The 18429-nt window shown below is 44.8% G+C and overlaps 1 protein-coding gene across 1 annotated transcript in view; it reads left to right on the top strand.

Moving 5' to 3' along the window:
• The first annotated feature begins 7878 nt into the window (after nucleotides 1-7878).
• Nucleotides 7879-18429, top strand: part of LOC116941896 (uncharacterized) — a 125774-nt gene continuing 115223 nt past the window's right edge. Inside the window, exon 1 of the mRNA XM_076066940.1 lies at nucleotides 7879-9606. Coding sequence (XP_075923055.1) covers nucleotides 9340-9606 — 267 coding nt within the window. The 5' untranslated portion in view covers nucleotides 7879-9339. The remainder of the gene's footprint in view (nucleotides 9607-18429) is intronic.

The raw sequence follows: 18429 nt of genomic DNA, 5'->3' as shown, positions 1-18429 counted from the left end.
ATTTATTACGACTGTCAGGTCATAGCATTAGTCATTTGCGATGTTTGCACTGACTTGTTAAATACAATAGAAGAGGAGTTATTCTTTAATCAATGAAAAAGGAAAGTTTTACACTCGATGACAAGCACTCTTCAAACTCGCAAAATGTATTTATATGCACTGTCTATAAGGCAATGTGATAAACGTGTACAGTATATTCAATGTGTTTTAATCGTCAAAGCGGATGAGGCGTGAAACTGCTTCTATTTTTATTCGATGCTTCTAACAACTTAAACCCTCTTTAGCCCCCACACCCCCAAGCCCCCCCCCCCCCCACCTTAGGCGTCCCCCCTTTAGCTCCCCCTTAGCCCTCCCCCCTTAGGCCCCACCCCCTCCTAGCCCCCCCCCCGGCACCCCCTTAGACCCCCCTAGCCCCATCGAGCCCCTGAGGCCCACCGCCCCCCTAGGCCCCACCTTCCTTAGCCCCCCCCGTTAGCCCCCCCCTTAAGTCCTTAGGCCCCGTCCCTTCCTATTCCAGCCCCCCCCCCCCACCCCTTGCTCCACACACGGGGTTAGGGGTTGTTGTGCAAGTGCAGCGTTTCGAGTTTAAGGGCTGGGTTTGGGTTATAGTCACGGGTGGCTCGGCGATGTTAACTCCCTCGCCTGGTGTACAGGAGGTTCGTGGATTCGACCCGCTACCCTAACGCCTGCTGTGTATCTGGAGTTTGCGAGTTGTTGTCTGTCGCGCCGTGGTCGCGTGCCATTTATCTTCCGGGTCCTTCGGTTTTTTCCCCCTACCTCCACGTTTAGAATCTCCGTGCGGTTAGAGGATTTGGCTGCTGTAAATGTCCACGTGATAAGTCACTTCGTTGAGCTGTCATTTGTGATAGCCAGATCGCTTCTGGGAAAGAGCTATATCGCTCGGTGGGCCTTACCTGGTAAAATGAAAATAGTTTTAAGTTTATCGGTTGGGCGGCTTCACAGCAATGACCAAAATCCCTCTTTGAGAAGCAATATATAATAATAGTTTGTATGAGGCTGATTAACATCAATAATTCCAAGTCCGCTGTCAATTCCCTACTGTATGAAAGCCTACCCATGCCATGCGTCCATGATCATTGTTTGACCATACTTCGCCATACTGGTCAGTGTGGATTTGCGAAGGGGCTGTGGTCAGGAGTGATTTTCAGAGCCTTCTTCAGATATCACTCACGATTGATGTCAGCTGTGGCAATTAAACTCAGATTGCCAGGTTCAAATCGCATTGTGTAACCACACTGCCACCACTCCTGCCAACTGATCATCAGCCATAATTATCCACTGCTGGATTGCATGTATGAAAGCCTCCATTGAGCTCCTGCATGCGAGCTTTTCTCATCCTCTGAATCATATTCCCGCCTTTGGCTGCAATTCCACAGATATCGTCAATCGATTTCCTCCCTTTGAGCGTTGTGTAGTACTCTGTTGTATTGACAATACTAAACAGAATTGGCACGTAACATGAATTCACCATACTTGTGTTAATTTGTATTCCCAATAAATAGCTGGACTTCAAAAAGAAAAACATTTTGTAAACAAAGCATTCCAAAGCCCAACTAATCAATAATAAAACATGGATATAAAAACTTACCCAAGTTCGTCTTAGTCATATTCTTTGTATCTGCTTGATGAATACGCTATGAGGATCAATTATTTAGTGATCTGCTACGTTGGCAGCGGTGCACAAGCACAATTAACAAAAACAAAACGAAATCTCAACACGTTAATCAATGACACTGCCTCAAAAGAAACACGAGGCGACGTTTCAGGAATTTCATTGTGCTATGAAGTTGTATTCAGATGATGTCTGTCAGCTCGGTGACATTTTTGTTCATACTGCAGAGTGCATGACCGTCCGTTCCTCTTTGGGCGACACCATCTTTGCTGAATTTGGATAGCACCTCCAGATGTCTTGAGACACTCGAATAGAGTCATGTTCGTCACGTTCCCGGTGTCGAGTGTAAGAGTGCAGGCTGCTGAAGTTTTGAAGATTCATGTTCCATGGACTCCTGGTGGTGGATTATTTTCGAGATGACTGCTGGAGCAATAGTTTAAAACCAGACAAGCGTAACAAAAAACGTGCAAGTCTAAGGGCTGTGTGGCCTTCTGATCCAGGGTAGAAACAACATTATAAGATAACTGACCTTTTGCAAGCTCGACAGATCGTTCATGTTTTATTTTCAAGAAAATGCATTTGTATTGTGAGCAGAATACAAAAAACCTATCATGTATTCGGCTTCATAATGTAATCGTGATCGGCAAGCAATAGTATTACACCATAAGTTATTTTTTATAAAAAGTACCTTACATATTTTGATTTAAAGCTTTCGTGACTGCAGGGATTGATATTATTGAATTCTTTCGGTAATGTCACGTAGAAGGGAAACAATAAAATAATAAAAATATAAAACAATAAAATTCTCACGACGTTTCGACTGCAACACAAGCAATCATCAGGCGTGAAAACCACAGCAAGAAAATTATTTTATTGTTTCCCTTCTACGTGACTTTACCTTACATGTGTTTATGTATTTCGGCTCATCCATACTATGTTCAACCAACATGCTGCAAATCAAAATACTTTGCTTCTTCCCTTGCACTGCTTGATTTTGAGAATCTTCTCCCTCGTGCCTATTTTTCCCGAGCTCTTATAACCTTGCTAAATTCAAGGAACATGTTAAATCTTACCCAGTACAAATATCGGCAGTGCTTTGTTGCCAGCCAACTCATGCTTTGGGGCTGTGCTTAGCAACTGTTTAAAAAAAAAACTTAAGTGAGCAATAATTATTTTCTCATTGGAATGATCGCATGGTTAACGCATCATCTTTCAACGAAATTTAATCTGCTAAATAAAGGCACAGTAATTTGGCTTCAAATGCTTCCATCAGGATTTTCTCAACTCATAATAAAACTATAAACTATACATTGAATGTGATGTGTTACTTTAGGAACGCAAACACATTAATTCCGTTGGGCGATACCGCCTCCTGGCTCTACAAATATGTCAGAACATACGATTGTTTTCGTGACATAATTTTACAACAGAGAGAAAGGGACGTTATAGAGAGAAGACTCAGGTTCCTGTGACCCGAGCCCACAGCGAAAACTGCCCTACGGTAGACACCACAAAGGAAAAGATCTCGGGGCAAGTCGTAGATCACCTGTCGACGGCACCGTTCACGACCAACTAAAGACCATGGGCTCTGTCTTGGGGTGAAGCAGGGAAGGCTGCTATAGACCGTCCGGGATGGCGTGTGCTTGTTGCGGCCTTGTGCTCCACAGGGAGCGAAGAGGAGTGAGAGACATAATTTTGGTCAACTAACCTCATGGTTAGCCTTACACTCGGCAAGGCCCAGTAGAAATGTGCAAGTCTATGAAAATTTTAAATCTACATTTCAAAGTAGTTGCTGAATATAAACGCAGCAGCTCCAACACCAGCAGCCTCAGCAATAGAGCCCAAGTTATATTCTTGATGGAAATTAACTGATGCTTTGCTTTAAACGGCAACATTTAATGTGATTTAGTAAAACAAGATACAACCAATTTGGTTGGAGATCAAGATGCATTTAGTGGTTTTGCTTCGTCTCATCTTGTTCTTTGCTATTAACCATGCTTTACCCAATGGAATGTATTTGTGTGTGTGTGTAATAATAAGCCAATTATGTAAAAAAATAACCTAAAACAATAAACATTCACAACTCTGTCATGTTCCTTGCTATGTTTATATCAAGAACATATCCATGGACCCATTGTAAAATCAGATGGCAGTATATGCTATTTATGAAAAAAGTGCGGTTTTTTTTTGCACATACACAGAAACAAAGACAATAACATCGGCAATATTTTCTTGCTGGACTGCAATTTCTGGTGACTACCGTGGGAATGTTTTCAGGGGATGCGATTTTGACGTGACATTACGTAAACGCAAAAAAGGAGAAGCGGATGAAGGAAACCAATGTGCCAAGGTCACCGAATAACAGGATGCGTTCTGACTTCTGGTGAAGAATTAAAAAAAAACTGCGAGCACATGTCGATGCCACAATGCAGAGCCGAAACCACTTTGAGCAATGAGCCAACATCCATTTTGAAACACCGTGGTTTTTATGCCTTTTGTACATTTCCAGGAATGTTCTTGGTGCGTTGGTTACCTCTTGATGATAAGTATGTGCAACACATGATATTAAAGGCTCAAGGGGAATTATTTACCAGTAACTTTTAAAATGTATTTCCAACCCTTTATTAACAGACTGCTGGATCACAGCCTTCCAGTGCTCTGTAGGTCATGGCTTTGCTTTGACTTTAAAATCTGTTCCACGTTCGTAAACCTAATATTCTTCTACATTTCATTCTGCAACCTAATATGACATGCACCTATTGAAAACAAACTTTCCCACTCGTGATGGATAAACAGAAAGAGAGGTATGTCAGTAAACTGCAGTATTAGCTCGATGGAAGGTTATACCTCGAGGCAAATGTAATATTTATGCAACGGTAATTCAGAATGCACACTATATGTCAGAGTATGTGGCATTATTAATGTAACAGCAATTCAACATACAAAATACATAATTTAAGTAGGAAAACAAATTTAACACCTCGGACACGTTTTAGCATATGTAACAAACACATGTACAATAGTCCGGATATATAATGGGATTCTAAGTTTAACACGTAGGCTTTCGCGACCAATATTATTCGTAATAAAGTTTTTTTTTGGACGTTAAAGTGTGTGTGTTGTTTTTGTAGTGTGTCAAGCTTCCGTTAACCTTACAAATCAATGATACAACCGCGAAACTTTATTGCGTTAACACTGACACTGAGACATCGGTAAGGTTTCTGCTCTGATTTTGAGCTTATGCGTAGGGATATCAAATTATAGTTCAGGGTGGTCAAGATGTCTTGCGACCTCCATTTAAATCCTCAAATAATGTTTTTTCGTGTACCAATGGGTGTGAAAACAAACATGAATAAGCAAAGGGGGAAAAAAAACAGGTCAATTAATTGGGGGTCACAAGACACTTGGACCACCCTTTACAGTGCTTTTTGCAGCCTATAGCACCTGTTATGCATGGTGCTCTCCTATCTCAACCTTGCTCAGACTGCGATCTGACGAGATCGGGCGCATTGAGGGTGCCTTGCAGGCCATAGACTCTGCAGACACGACTGTACAGGGTGGGCCAGATGGCTTGTGACCCCCCACCCCCCCCAATTAATTGACCGCTAACATTCTTGTACCTTTGCATACACATTTCTGTTTTAAATACATTTCGCTTTAAAATATATTACGTTTTAGAGAATTAAATAGGGTCACAAGACGTCTGCAAAAACCCTGTAACGTACATTTATTACATTTGCTATACTGGGTCAGAACCATTTAAGGCAAATGTCTATTGAAATGTAATTTTGGCAAACAAATATGGGAATACATAACATAGGTATAATCTAAAACGCGTATCATGTATCACAATCCATGGTACTTACAAATACCCGGCCTTGTGGCTGGCATTGTAAATTTTAATACAAATCCTGGTTAGTGGCCATCCATTGAATACGTACGCATGGAGGGGGGGTTAACCCAAATGCGTACGCTTGCGTATGGGGGGGGGGGTCTACCGACAATGTACGTACGCATAGGAAACGGGGGAAGGGGGTGAAGCCTCGATAATAATTTGTCGACATTGGTCTTCAAATGAGCCACAGTTTAGTTTCTTCAGCTGTCACACAACAAGTACTGCCGGGAGAGGTGGGACTGTGGGAGAGGTGTCACTTGCGTGCCACCGTGCCCCTGACTGCAGCTACCACGCAGCTCAGCAGTGAGTCTGACATTGCCTGGCGGCCTGCCCCACCATGGATGATGACCACACATCCTGCAATCTGGCCTCACTGCGGACTGCCGCTGGCTCAAGGTTTTAGCTGCCCCGGTGCTCTCTGTTCGTGCTGCTGCTGCTGCCCTCCGGACTTGAGTACTAACACGCGTCTGTACATCGGGCTACTGCTACGGCAGATGTTCAGTCGACGCACTTCATATAGAGACTAAGTTCACCGACTCTTTGGTTCTATTCGGTTGGCTGTGTTCACTCCAGCGCTGTCCTCTAGACAGTCTGGTCCCTTCACCTGATGAAGTCCACTTGTGTTGTGGCCGAAACGTCGTGATTTTTGTTGTTTTATTTTTTTACCTACGTGACTTTACCGAATAGAACCAAAGAGTATGGATCCTTGCAGTCACGAAAGCTTCAAATCTAGAACGAGTTCCCTGAGTTTTAATTAAGATCGTAATAGACGTGTTTTTTGAATAACCAGTCAGGATGAATAACACGGTCAAGTATAACTGTTTGTACAAAGCTGTGTGTAAAGCTCGGCCGCAAGCTGGTCAACAAGAACAATAAACTGATCGGTTATGGAAGAAAACAAAGTGGGATGACACTACGTATGAACATGTTACTGCTGATCTAGCTGGTAAAGCGTTGGCGAGCCGAAGCGATCTTCTATCGTTCTGGTCACGCGCGCAAGCACCGACAGCAGTGGCAACCGTCTCGAAGCCTCTCCCTGCTGACGTTGACGCTTTAGCACCTACAATCATGATTTCACACGTTAATATTAGTAATCCTTGATCGTTACTGCGTGGACTAAATATCGGTCGTTCTATAGGTTTCGGGGGCGGGGGGGTGCGTCAAGCGTACGCACGGTGGGGGGGGGGGGGTAAAGAGTCCGCGTGCGTACAGGGGAGGGGTCAAGTTTTGACAGATTTTTGCGTACCTACTAAATGGATGGCCGCTTAGGGGTTGACCCATCCCAGCACATCCTTACGGGGGCGACAAAATAAGTTCCACCTTTGGGTAAGTTAACAGTAGTTGTTCCATGGACATACTTTCCACCAACCGTAGGAATGTGGAATTTCCATCACTGGCGTAGTGCTCTTCTTTGGTTCTTTCGGTAAAGTCATGTAGAATGAGAAAATAATACATTGATAAAATAAAATAACACAATATTCTCACGACGTTTCGGCCACAACACATGGATTAACAGCAACGCCTTAACGGTTATTTGAGCAGAAAAATACGTTTGGACTTAGAAATACAATTTTCCGCTGTTAACTTTTTTTTTATTTACAGAATAGTAGTTTACCGTTATTGCGCTTCATGTGCAGGACAGCAGTTACACTTGTTTAAGACGTTGCCACTTCGGTTAAAAAGCCACCCTGTGTCATCCTTCATACCCACACTCCCAACGAAACAGATCGTGACGGTGCGAGTGTAATCCAGCAGAGACCTGTACAATATTTACAACCGTGTGACTGTACTGTGAAGATCATTCATTCGTCCTGCCGATGAGCTGCCCATGTCAACATTAAACGACCCTGCAGACAGCATCATCAGCAGAGGCATCGTCGTTATTATCAGCAGCGGCAGCAGTGTTAGAAGAACCAGGGTGGTGGTGTTGGCGGGAATTGAGTGTGAGATTTGAGCATCGTTTGCAGCAGGGGGGGCTTAATTTCGCAGGGTATATGTATTTCTTTCGAAGCTCCCTTCAAACACCACCACCACCCCCTCGCATCCCGCTCCCTGCCAAGAAGCGGTTGCGTGGAGGAGGATTGATTGGTTGGAGGATTGATGGGTGAATATTTTCCGGATTTCAGCACTGGACAGCTCCACCTGAAATGAAAACGAAGCAAAGAAGCGTGCTCGTCCGTTACCTGCGCGCTAGACTCGGAGTGGCGTGTGGGCAGGGGTGGCGTTAGCGCCCTTCTTGCCGGAAGCTGTAACGGTGCTTGCTCCTCCCGGCTGAGCACACCGAGTCGGCAGGCAAAGACAACACGCCGAGGGACGGAGTTGTGCGTTTCCGGGGCGGAGATTAGCCAAAGCCAAACACAGCCCAGCCCCCCTCCTCCTGCACCACCACCCACTCTCGCTCACTCACCCACACCCACCCTCCTTCTCTCGCGCTCTAACACACGCGCCACGCAGACCCCCCACGCGTTCAACGCGCAGTAGGGTATCCCAGTGTTTGTTAGTTCTCCGTGGAATGACTTAAGACTGTTAACAACAACAACACCACCACCGCCAATTCCATAATCGTCGTCGTCGGCAACAGAGGCATCGGCAAACAACGGCAGCATGAGCAGCAGCATTATAATGATCACAGCAGATAAAAAAAATTACTCACGCGTGCAGCGTTAAAGGGGCGGGTGGTAGTTGCGCGACAACACGTTGATACACGCCGGATGCCATAGTTTGCTATGCGCACATGTTAGCCTGCAGCAGCAGGTGACAGCTTGACTCATCCACGCACTGCTGCTTGCTGAGACACAGAGAGAGAGAGATGCGCGCTGCAGACAGAGGCGGCAGCGAGGAGAAGGCGAGGGACGAGGACACGCGAGCGACCCGGCGCTTTGCGGGTGGTGCTTGCTGCTGCTCGTGAGCGCTCCGAGGAGACACGTCTTGAGACGTCTTGAGACGTCAAAGTGATCGTCAGTTGTTTCCCGTCTCCTCCCCGTCGAGGCCCTGTCCTCCGTCCACTCCGCCGGCGTCTGACCAGTGGATGGCCGACGCCTCTGGCTCTGCGCAAGTCGGCATCGTCCCTTCGTGCCGACGTCGTTCACGCACCACCACATCATCATCATCCTGCTGCTTCAGCCGCTGCTCATCCGCACGCGCCACGTCTTCTTGCCGCTCATCAGCATCGTCGCATTCCCGCTGTAGCAATTCCACAACCTCCTGCGCTCCTTCGCCCATCTCCTCGTGTCCTTTGCGCTTTGAACTATCGCCCCGTTTTCTGCGCCGCCGCCGTCGTCATCGTCAGCGGTGCCTGGATCTCCTCCAAGGGCTGTCGCCACGCCAATCGTTTGCTCACTCTCCTGCTCGGCCACCCTCCGCCTGCGCCGTTCTATCCTCCACCTTCATCGCGTCGTCTTCTTCTGAACCCGCGCCACCTGCTTCATCCTAAACTCGGCCTCCACAATCTTGCGCACCAGAGTTTCCCATCTCCTCTTTCGCTTGTTCCAAACGCGTCCCCGTCCACCATTGTCACTCCCACCTCTTCATCCAGCGCCGTCTATTCCTTTCCCCCAACTCCACCCTCCGCCTCCCCCTCCTCCTCTGCCTCCCCCTCCTCCTCCCCCTCCTGGCCACCAGCTTCTTCTGCACGGCGCGGCCACTGCCGCCGCGCGCGGCACCCCGGCTCCATGCGCCGCCGCCTCGAAGCTCCTTGTCCTCCGCCTTCTACTCCGCACCCCTCTCCGCCTCCTCCTCCTCCTCGCCCTCCTCCACCTCTTGCCACCGCAGCCGAGGCGATCGGGGCCCCAGGGCTGGAGGGCCCCGCAGGATGCCTCTGAGGGTGTCCTCTGCGCGACCCCGAGAGCGGGCCGCGTCCCACGGCGATATCGGGGCCGGGTCGTCGCTCGGTGGCCCCGGCCACCTGGGCGCGCTCACCCGGGTGGGACCGCCCCGGGCCCGCGCACGTCTCCTGCTCGCCCTGGGGGTCACTCAGATGGTTCTCGGTGGTCTCATCGTGGCCGTGAGCTTCGCTGCCCTGGCGCTCACCACGTCGGCCAGGGTGCGCCACTCGTGCCCCTTCTGGGCCGGCTTCTCGGTAAGTTGTCACTCCTGTGACTCGTCGATTGATTGCTGTGTGCAAATTGGTTCGCTCGCGTTCCTCGGTTTAATTTCCCACCAAATCACCGACATTCTTGGCGAGTACGTGGGTAAGAAGAAGAAGACTGCCTGGGAATATACAGCACGGGTTGTTGTTGTATGGACTGTGGCTGCGAGTTTGCCAGGCCATGGCCGTACAGCAATGGATTATTAAATCTATCCGTGCAGAGTTTGTGGCGTTACATCCCCTCCTCGTGTGCGTAGTTCATCTCCAGGCACTTTGTTTTCTTTGACATGCCGCGCATGAGTGCAATTGTCCATAAATATCAATGTAGTGTCAGGACGCTGTTGGAAAACTCTCGAAACTCGTTGAAACTTTGCAGGGTAAGTTAAACGCGGCTTATTATATATTTGTGGAACTAGACTGCAGTTATTTTTGCCACTAAATACGTGTATTGTTTCATCGATTCATTCATTGTGTTGACTGAAGCTCTCTCTCTCTGTAGAGGGGCACTTTGCCGAACTGCCTCGCTCGTTATTATGCAGTTTTTTTCCCCCCCTCCATTCAAAATCTGCCTCAAATGAGACTGTGACTCAGCTGTACAAACACCTATTATCTATAAATATTTATATGTTTCCCCCCATTCCAAATAACACACTGCCCTATTGGAATGATATACGGTGATACCGTCTTTTCTTCCATTATTCATGCAAAGGCTGCCTTTTGATTGAGACTGTGAGGCCAGTTGGACTTTTACCTGGTGACAGAAAGGGTTTTGGTTTTTGTTTATTACAATTCCAAAAAGGACACATTTCTGCACAGCACTCGTGTTTGTAAATTCGCATTCGTTCCATTGAAGTTTCTTTCTGAAATACTTTACTGTCGGACTAAAGTATGTGGATGTTATCTGCGGGTATAGACGCCTGAATTTATTCCGACAATGTGGATACTTTTTTAAAGTCGCGTCTAAAGGCACATATTTATTCCGCTTATTCGATGTAGATGTCCTTCTCCCATGGCCTTGCCTTCCTCCTTAATCTTACAAGGCGCCTCGAGACATTAGTGGAAGGCGCCTTACAAATAAATGTAAATGATTATTATTTATTCTCGGTATAAATTTCCAAATTTAGCAGTCACGTTGTGTTACAATAGTTTATTTTCAATTACATCAACCCGCTGGAATATATGCTGCACTTAATGAATACCATCAAACGTATGTTTTCTTTGTACGTGTTATCGTTAAATTGCTTCAGTTACATTTGTTTAATCAGGCTGTGCAATATGAACTTGTTCTGCTCGTGTGGTTATGTATATTAACGTGGCGACGAGAACCTTGCAGGTACGCTATTGTGCACCCTCACAATGTTATTATCATTGCTGGGTTGTTATGGTGTTCGCATTTAATGTGGAGCAATGTATTCATCCACTGCTGGATGCAGGCCTCCCCACATCATTTTCGGTGATGGGGGTTGTTTTTAACCATACCCCACCACGCTAGTCAGTACGGACTAGCGTGGTGGAACGGCCGATGATGGTTCAGCTGTCACTCGCCACTCACGATAGCTGTGGCCGGGAATTCAACTGGCACAGTGTTTAGCCCACAGTGCGCTCACCACTGTGCCACCGATCCACCCGTATGCTGTACCGTATGAAACAAGTTTGTCTGATGATTTTCACAGCACGCCGATATTGTACTTAGGACATTGATGTACATGATTATGGAGTACAGGTACATTTCACGACGTGCAGGGCTGTATGGGGAAGAGGGTATTGTGGAATTCGTGTGACCGTTGCCTATAATTACTTTCACATCCTCAGAATATATTTATTTCATTATATTAAGCACACCTCTGTTTATATATAGACGGAGCTTCCAACTCCTTAATAAGCATCGCTACTCCCAATGGAACGTGTCATCACATTACAACACGTGCTTATACAACTGGCACAAGCTTTCGCACACTCAACGGCATTCATGTCGTTGTGTGCAGTTTCAGTCCCCAAACAGAGGGGATGGCAGTGTCTCGCTATTGGGGGGGGGGGGGGGGGTGAGATAATTAATCTGCTTTGGGTCAGGGACAAATATGAGGTTGATTTAATGTGCGATTAAAAAACCCCATCTGCATTGAACACGCTACGTAATGTTTATAATATTAATGAATGCCACGCATCGCTTATCCTATTGTATTTAGAAACTAGTGTTGAATCTTGACTTAAAGCTTCCGTGACTGCAGGAATTCATATTCTTTGGGTCTTTCGGTAAAGTCACGTCGATAGAACAATAAAAATAATAAAAAAAAACCGAAAAAAAGTGAATACAAAATAATTTTAATAATATCGCAACGTTTCTATCGCAACATAATCAATCGTCATCACCAGATGACCTGATGACGATTGACTGTGTTGCGATCGAAACGTCGTGATATTTAATTATTCTTTTTTATTCACTTGATTTAAATTTTTTATTATTTTATTGTTATATCTACGTGACTTTACCGAAAGACCCAAAGAATATGAAAACTAGTTGTTGGATATATAAAATACTTCTCGGTATGCTGACTTGGCAGCAGAATTTTGACGTGGTATTATGATTACATTGCGTTGCAGCCTGATATTGTTTGACTTTGGTTTAATAACCCGGTATGCCATAGAGAATGGTTTGTGTTCACTTCCTAAATTCAGTGCTCAGACATGCTGTCATTTCACATTACGTGAATGTTTTCAAACATCAGCACCACCATGTGAACCAAAAACAATCATTGGTGCTACATTTTATGCGTTTTTTTATCATCAGAAAACATTGAGTCCACAAATGAAAGCCGGCCTGCACATTTTTTTGCTGTACACTGCAATTTTTTCCTCTCTCCAAAAAAGTGGCCAGAAACATTCCGTTTTGACTAATGCAATGGTACAATTAGTCTCCACATGCATTCCCGAGACAAAATGCCCGCGAATGTTTGCTTTGGTTCCTTGCACGATTATATGATTACGTAATATTGTACTTTAACGGTTTGGAGTGGTGGCATAGTCGTGAGCACACTGCACTATGAGCACGGCGACCTGAATTCCTGTTCCTAGGGGCGTGTGACATTTGCACCAGTCCTGAGTAGTAGTCCCATTCACCAACCTGTATTGCCCAATGTGTTAAAGTGTAATAAAATGTAAAAATAACTTCCATCGTGCGCTGCGCGCGTAGGCCTTTCATACACCAGTGTGTTGCGTCCCTCCTTTATGCATAAACTCAACGTACGGAATTGCACTTTTGCCTACAACCCTTAAGGAGCGTACCTGTTCTGTACATAGAGAGGTGCCCGTATCAACTGTGTGATCTAACTCGGGTTTCCTGATTCGTACCTCAGGTTGCCTGTTGGTTCGTGAAGACTGCACCATCATTCTCCCCATTCAACCATTAACATCAATTTGAGCAAATGCGACTGACGGTCGGACAGGCAGTAGTCATCGAGATATAGACAAGTCTGGACCAGTTTAATCCTTATGAGGGCTCATCAGCAAAGGATAGTCACCAATGCTCACTTGCCCGCAGAGTCTGCCTCTGGAAATCATATCTCGGCAGTCTTCAATTCCACACTTTGGGCTCCGTTATCTTAGCTAATGTCAACAATGATTAAATATGCAAAGAGGCCGTGCGATTTTGATTTTAAGCTTTCGTGACTGCAGGGATTCATATTCTTGGTTCTCTCGGTAAAGTCACGTAGAAGGGAAACAATAAAATAATATAAAACAATAAAATTATCACGACGTTTCGACTGCAACACAAGCACTCATCATCAGGTGTGAAAACCAGAGCAAGAAAATGTGTTGTGGTTTTCACACCTGATGATGGTTGCTTGTGTTGCAGTCGAAACGTCGTAAGAATTGTATTGTTTTAGATTTTTATTATTTTATTGTTTCCCTTCTACGTGACTTTACCGAAAGAACCAAGAATATGAATAGGCTGTGCGCTCTTTACACATTTCTGCACGTTGTTTGAAACATAAGGGTTTTCCGTCCTGCACTATGATTCTGTTATGATGGGTTTTACAGTATTGATTGTGTAATTAATATTAAATGGGAACGTGTACTGTGCCACGTACGGTCACACTGGCTTCGTGCGCTCAATCTAGGAATGGTACAATGAGCCGTGAGATCTCTTACAGCAGCTATGCTATGGACATATACGATATAATCGGTTAGATGGACATCAATCTCACACCCCCCCCGCTTGTAAAAATCTGAGCAGATTTGCCAGCCAGATACATATTGCATGAATCGTTGCTGAATAATTATTGGCGTATCGGCCTGAAAATTTTCTTCCAAAATGTAATCTTATATTAATTGCTCTAAATGTATTTTTTAGAAGGATCTAGATGCGCTTTGATGTACATTTTACCAGTATGGAACGTCACAACTCTTGGTTGTAACAAATGCTTCATTGCCAAGACCCCAGCAGTGCTTATCAGTTCAGTTCTATCATTTATTTACACAGCGCATGAAAGTGAAAACTGAAGTCCGTGCAGCATTCAAATTGAATGGCAGCAGAAGGAGTACGGTTTGATGTTCGGCGATCAATGTTATCTTTCCGGACTGAAGGTGCGTATTTGGTTATGAAATACCTGACCTTCAACGCCACCGTGAGCCGCTTGCTGTCTCTGGCCGTTCACATGTAAAACGGGACCGTTGCAATTTCTGTGGGTTTCAGTTCGACGGCTGGTGAATGCTTGCCTAACTGAGCAGGGGGTTTTAAACACTTTATTGAATGCTGATGGGCCTTCCCTGTTGCCTCTCCTTCATGTTAATTGCGACTCATCGTTCGTCCATTCGTACACCTTACCCCGCGACTGTGTTATTCTTGTGTGTTTTATATTAACCAGCCACCAGTGTGCAACGGGAGGTTTTCTATTGTACGTTCGACTTCGTTTGCACCATACGTAGCCAACCGTTCTAATCGGGAGGTGCGGGGGAGGGCCTTTGTCAGGGTTGGGGCTGGGGTTAGCTTTGTTCCGCATCTGCATCAGAAGTGCTTATGAAAAGTCCCCGGTAGTACAGTATGGTAGCTTTCTAAAAAAACTAAAAGCATTGTTACAGCGTTTCATGTTTGGAGACGCTGACACCTCACATGTGTGGCATTAAGGAGAAGTCGCAGAGCTCTTTGTGAACGACATTAGCGCTTGTCCCGTGCCCGTGATTTAAAAGGCTCTGCTTCACATATTGCACTCGGATTTAAAGTTGCGAACGTTTCAACGCCACAAATATATATATTTGTTTGGCTTTGCGAGGCACGCACCATGGCCCTTTTCGTGTTAAACCTCGGCAGCAGTGGTTGTGCCAACCTTTGTGGGTGTCCTCGCCTTGTTTGAGTTGCGTTAACCCCGCGTGTGACATAGCAACAGCAGAAGCATGCGGGTTCTGGGGGGGGGGGGGGAGGGTGCGCCACTTGGCCAGCTATTATGGGCCTCGTAAGCACATGCGCAACTGGGATACACACGGAGAGGCTAAAATTTGCCGACAAGTGTTTGAACATGAGCCGAGGATCACACCGGACTGAAGTGTGATTGGCATTGCCCGTCTGGCATGTTGCAAAAACAGCACATGGCCACGTTGCTGCCCGTGGAAAATTATTATTAAGCAGAAAAAAACAACCAGCCCGCATTTATAACGCGCCCGTTCTCAAGCAAACTACCGTAACCCATTGCCAGCTTGTACATTTAATGGAGTAGTGTGTGTATATATATGGCTTGTCAAAGGGTGGGCATGCGAATTTGAATTATGTATACAGGGCTGTATATTATTCGTTCCCTTGGATATTTTCATCAGTTTTAAGGCAACGCGTGAAGAAAATAACAATACGAATGGGAATGTGTGTAATGGTTTTGGTATGTTGCACCGTAAACCCAACAATCAGATTTTTTTTCTTTCCTGCCACAGTAAATGGCCAAGTCAATTATCCTCTAATTGGCTTCCAGCCTGGAAAGGGCATCCCCAAGGTCAAATTTGCCCTTGTTCGCTCTCATTAAGTCGCCCGAGTTAAACGTGTGATATGATTGTGATCTTTAATTCTTTTTGACGTGCATCTCAATACCTCGAGAAAAAAAATGTTACGTTGTGAAAACAACAGCCATTACCTTGATAAAATGTGAAAAATAAGGAAAATATCACAAACGACCCTACATTGATGTGTGCATTATGCAATAATAGGGCATCACAATGTGGGCTTTCAAAAATGAGATTGCATTCCACTGAATGTGTAAATGTTAAACGTTTTTCTCCTCTACTGCTAAAGTAACATTGCTATGTCCATTTCAATACAAAGGTCTTTTCTAGTATTCTTTTTGCTGTGAACTTCAGTTTTAACTTTGTTTGAATACTCTCACACGGCGTAGTGTTCTTTGTGAGCACACAGAATACTGGAACAAATATTATTTGCTGTACTGTACGACAGAAAGAAAAATCCCATAATGTTCCTTGAATATGAATTGATACTTTACACTGTCAACATATAATCGCATTTCTGCCAACATTGCAAAATATAATTTATTCACAATTTAAGTTAGGCGTTTATATTACAGTTGGTTTGTTTATTTATTGTGTTTACACCTTGATTTTTTTGTTTTGCTTTAAGTGAAATATACAGCGTGTGTTAAATATAAATGTATAATAGGTCTGGTTCACATGTGAGTGAACAAAAAAAAAACTCCCTCGTGATTTCCACAAGCAAAATAATAACAACAACAACAACAAAAAATCAAAACAGTTATTACGTTTTTACTATTTCTTCCCTCGTAAATATTCACCAGCCCACATTGACTAGCATTGCGACGCATGCGTCAAACGACTCCCATGACCAGCAACGTATCATGAGGGGGGAGGCCTTCATTCAGGACTGCAGTTGTCATTGCATTGCTGTGTAGAACCCCAGCCACCTGACTTCCTTGTGCTCGTCCACGGCAAAACACAAGTGGCGAGTGATTCCTGAACCGGTCTTGGGCCTTCTCTTCATCAACCCGCGCTGACCTGCGAGCGGAAGTACGGGCAAGCAATCCCCGTGAGAGATATGGTGACCAGAGGCCTTCATCTTGCCAGAATGTACGTTATTGGGTATGCACGTATGGATGCTGAACTTATTTCGCACCGTATGTAGCCAACTGTGCGAATCGGAGGTGTGGGCGGTGGGGGGGTGGTGCTATGGTTAGGACACTGCACTAATGTGGATCGAGTGATCTGAGTGCACTTACCAGCCATGGCTGAGATGAGTGGTGAGTGATATCTGAACTGGTACTAGGACCCCCGTCACCAAGCCACATTGACCAGTATTGGGAAGAATCGTTGAGTACGACCCCGTGACCCTAATGGTGTCGGGAGGCCTTCGTTCAGCATTAGATTGACAAAGGCAAGACGATGTTTTGTTTTACAACAGTGTTCTTCATGTAAACAGCGTTCTTCATGTAAACAGCGTTCTTCATGTAAACAGCGTTCTTCATGTAAACAGCGTTCTTCATGTAAAAAGCGTTCTTCATGTAAACAGCGTTCATCTAAACAGCTGTGTTCATGTGAACAGCGTTCTTCATGTGAACAGCGTTCTTCATGTAAACAGCGTTCATCTAAACAGCGGTGTTCATGTAAACAGCGTTCTTCATGTAAACAGCGTTCTTCATGTAAACAGCGGTGTTCACGTAAACAGAATTCTTCATGTGAACAGTGTTCTTCATGTAAACAGCGTTCTTCATGTAAACAGCGTTCTTCATGTGAACAGCGTTCTTCATGTGAACAGCGTTCTTCATGTGAACAGCGTTCTTCATGTGAACAGCGTTCTTCATGTAAACAGCGTTCTTCATGTGAACAGTGTTCTTCATGTAAACAGCGTTCTTCATGTAAATAGCGTTCTTCATGTAAACAGTGTTCTTCATGTAAACAGTGTTCTTCATGTGAACAGCGTTCTTCATGTAAACAGTGTTCTTCATGTAAACAGTGTTCTTCATGTGAACAGCGTTCTTCGTGTAAACAGCGTTCTTCATGTAAACAGCGTTCTTCATGTAAACAGCGTTCTTCATGTAAACAGCGTTCTTCATGTAAACAGCGTTCTTCATGTGAACAGCGTTCTTCATGTAAACAGCGGTGTTCATGTAAATAGTGTTCTTCATGTAAACAGCGTTCTTCATGTAAACAGCGTTCTTCATGTAAACAGTGTTCTTCATGTAAACAGCGTTCTTCATGTAAACAGCGTTCTTCATGTGAACAGTGTTCTTCATGTAAACAGCGTTCTTCATGTGAACAGCGTTCTTCATGTAAACAGTGTTCTTCATGTAAACAGCGTTCTTCATGTGAACAGCGTTCTTCATGTGAACAGTGTTCTTCATGTGAACAGCGTTCTTCATGTGAACAGCGTTCTTCATGTAAACAGCGTTCTTCATGTAAATAGCGTTCTTCATGTGAACAGTGTTCTTCATGTAAATAGCGTTCTTCATGTGAACAGCGTTCTTCATGTAAACAGCGTTCTTCATGTAAACAGCGTTCTTCATGTAAACAGCGTTCTTCATGTAAACAGCGTTCTTCATGTGAACAGTGTTCTTCATGTAAACAGCGTTCTTCATGTAAACAGCGTTCTTCATGTGAACAGTGTTCTTCATGTAAACAGCGTTCTTCATGTAAATAGCGTTCTTCATGTAAACAGCGTTCTTCATGTGAACAGCGTTCTTCATGTGAACAGCGTTCTTCATGTAAACAGCGGTGTTCATGTAAACAGTGTTCTTCATGTAAACAGTGTTCTTCATGTAAACAGCGTTCTTCATGTAAACAGCGTTCTTCATGTAAACAGCGTTCTTC

Source organism: Petromyzon marinus, chromosome 13, assembly GCF_048934315.1.
Source record: "Petromyzon marinus isolate PM22_M1 ecotype Great Lakes invasive population chromosome 13, UKy_Petmar_22M1.pri1.0, whole genome shotgun sequence".
NCBI lineage: Eukaryota > Metazoa > Chordata > Hyperoartia > Petromyzontiformes > Petromyzontidae > Petromyzon > Petromyzon marinus.
The sequence above is the reverse complement of the archived record's forward strand: the minus strand, read 5'-3'. Positions and strand labels throughout refer to the sequence as shown.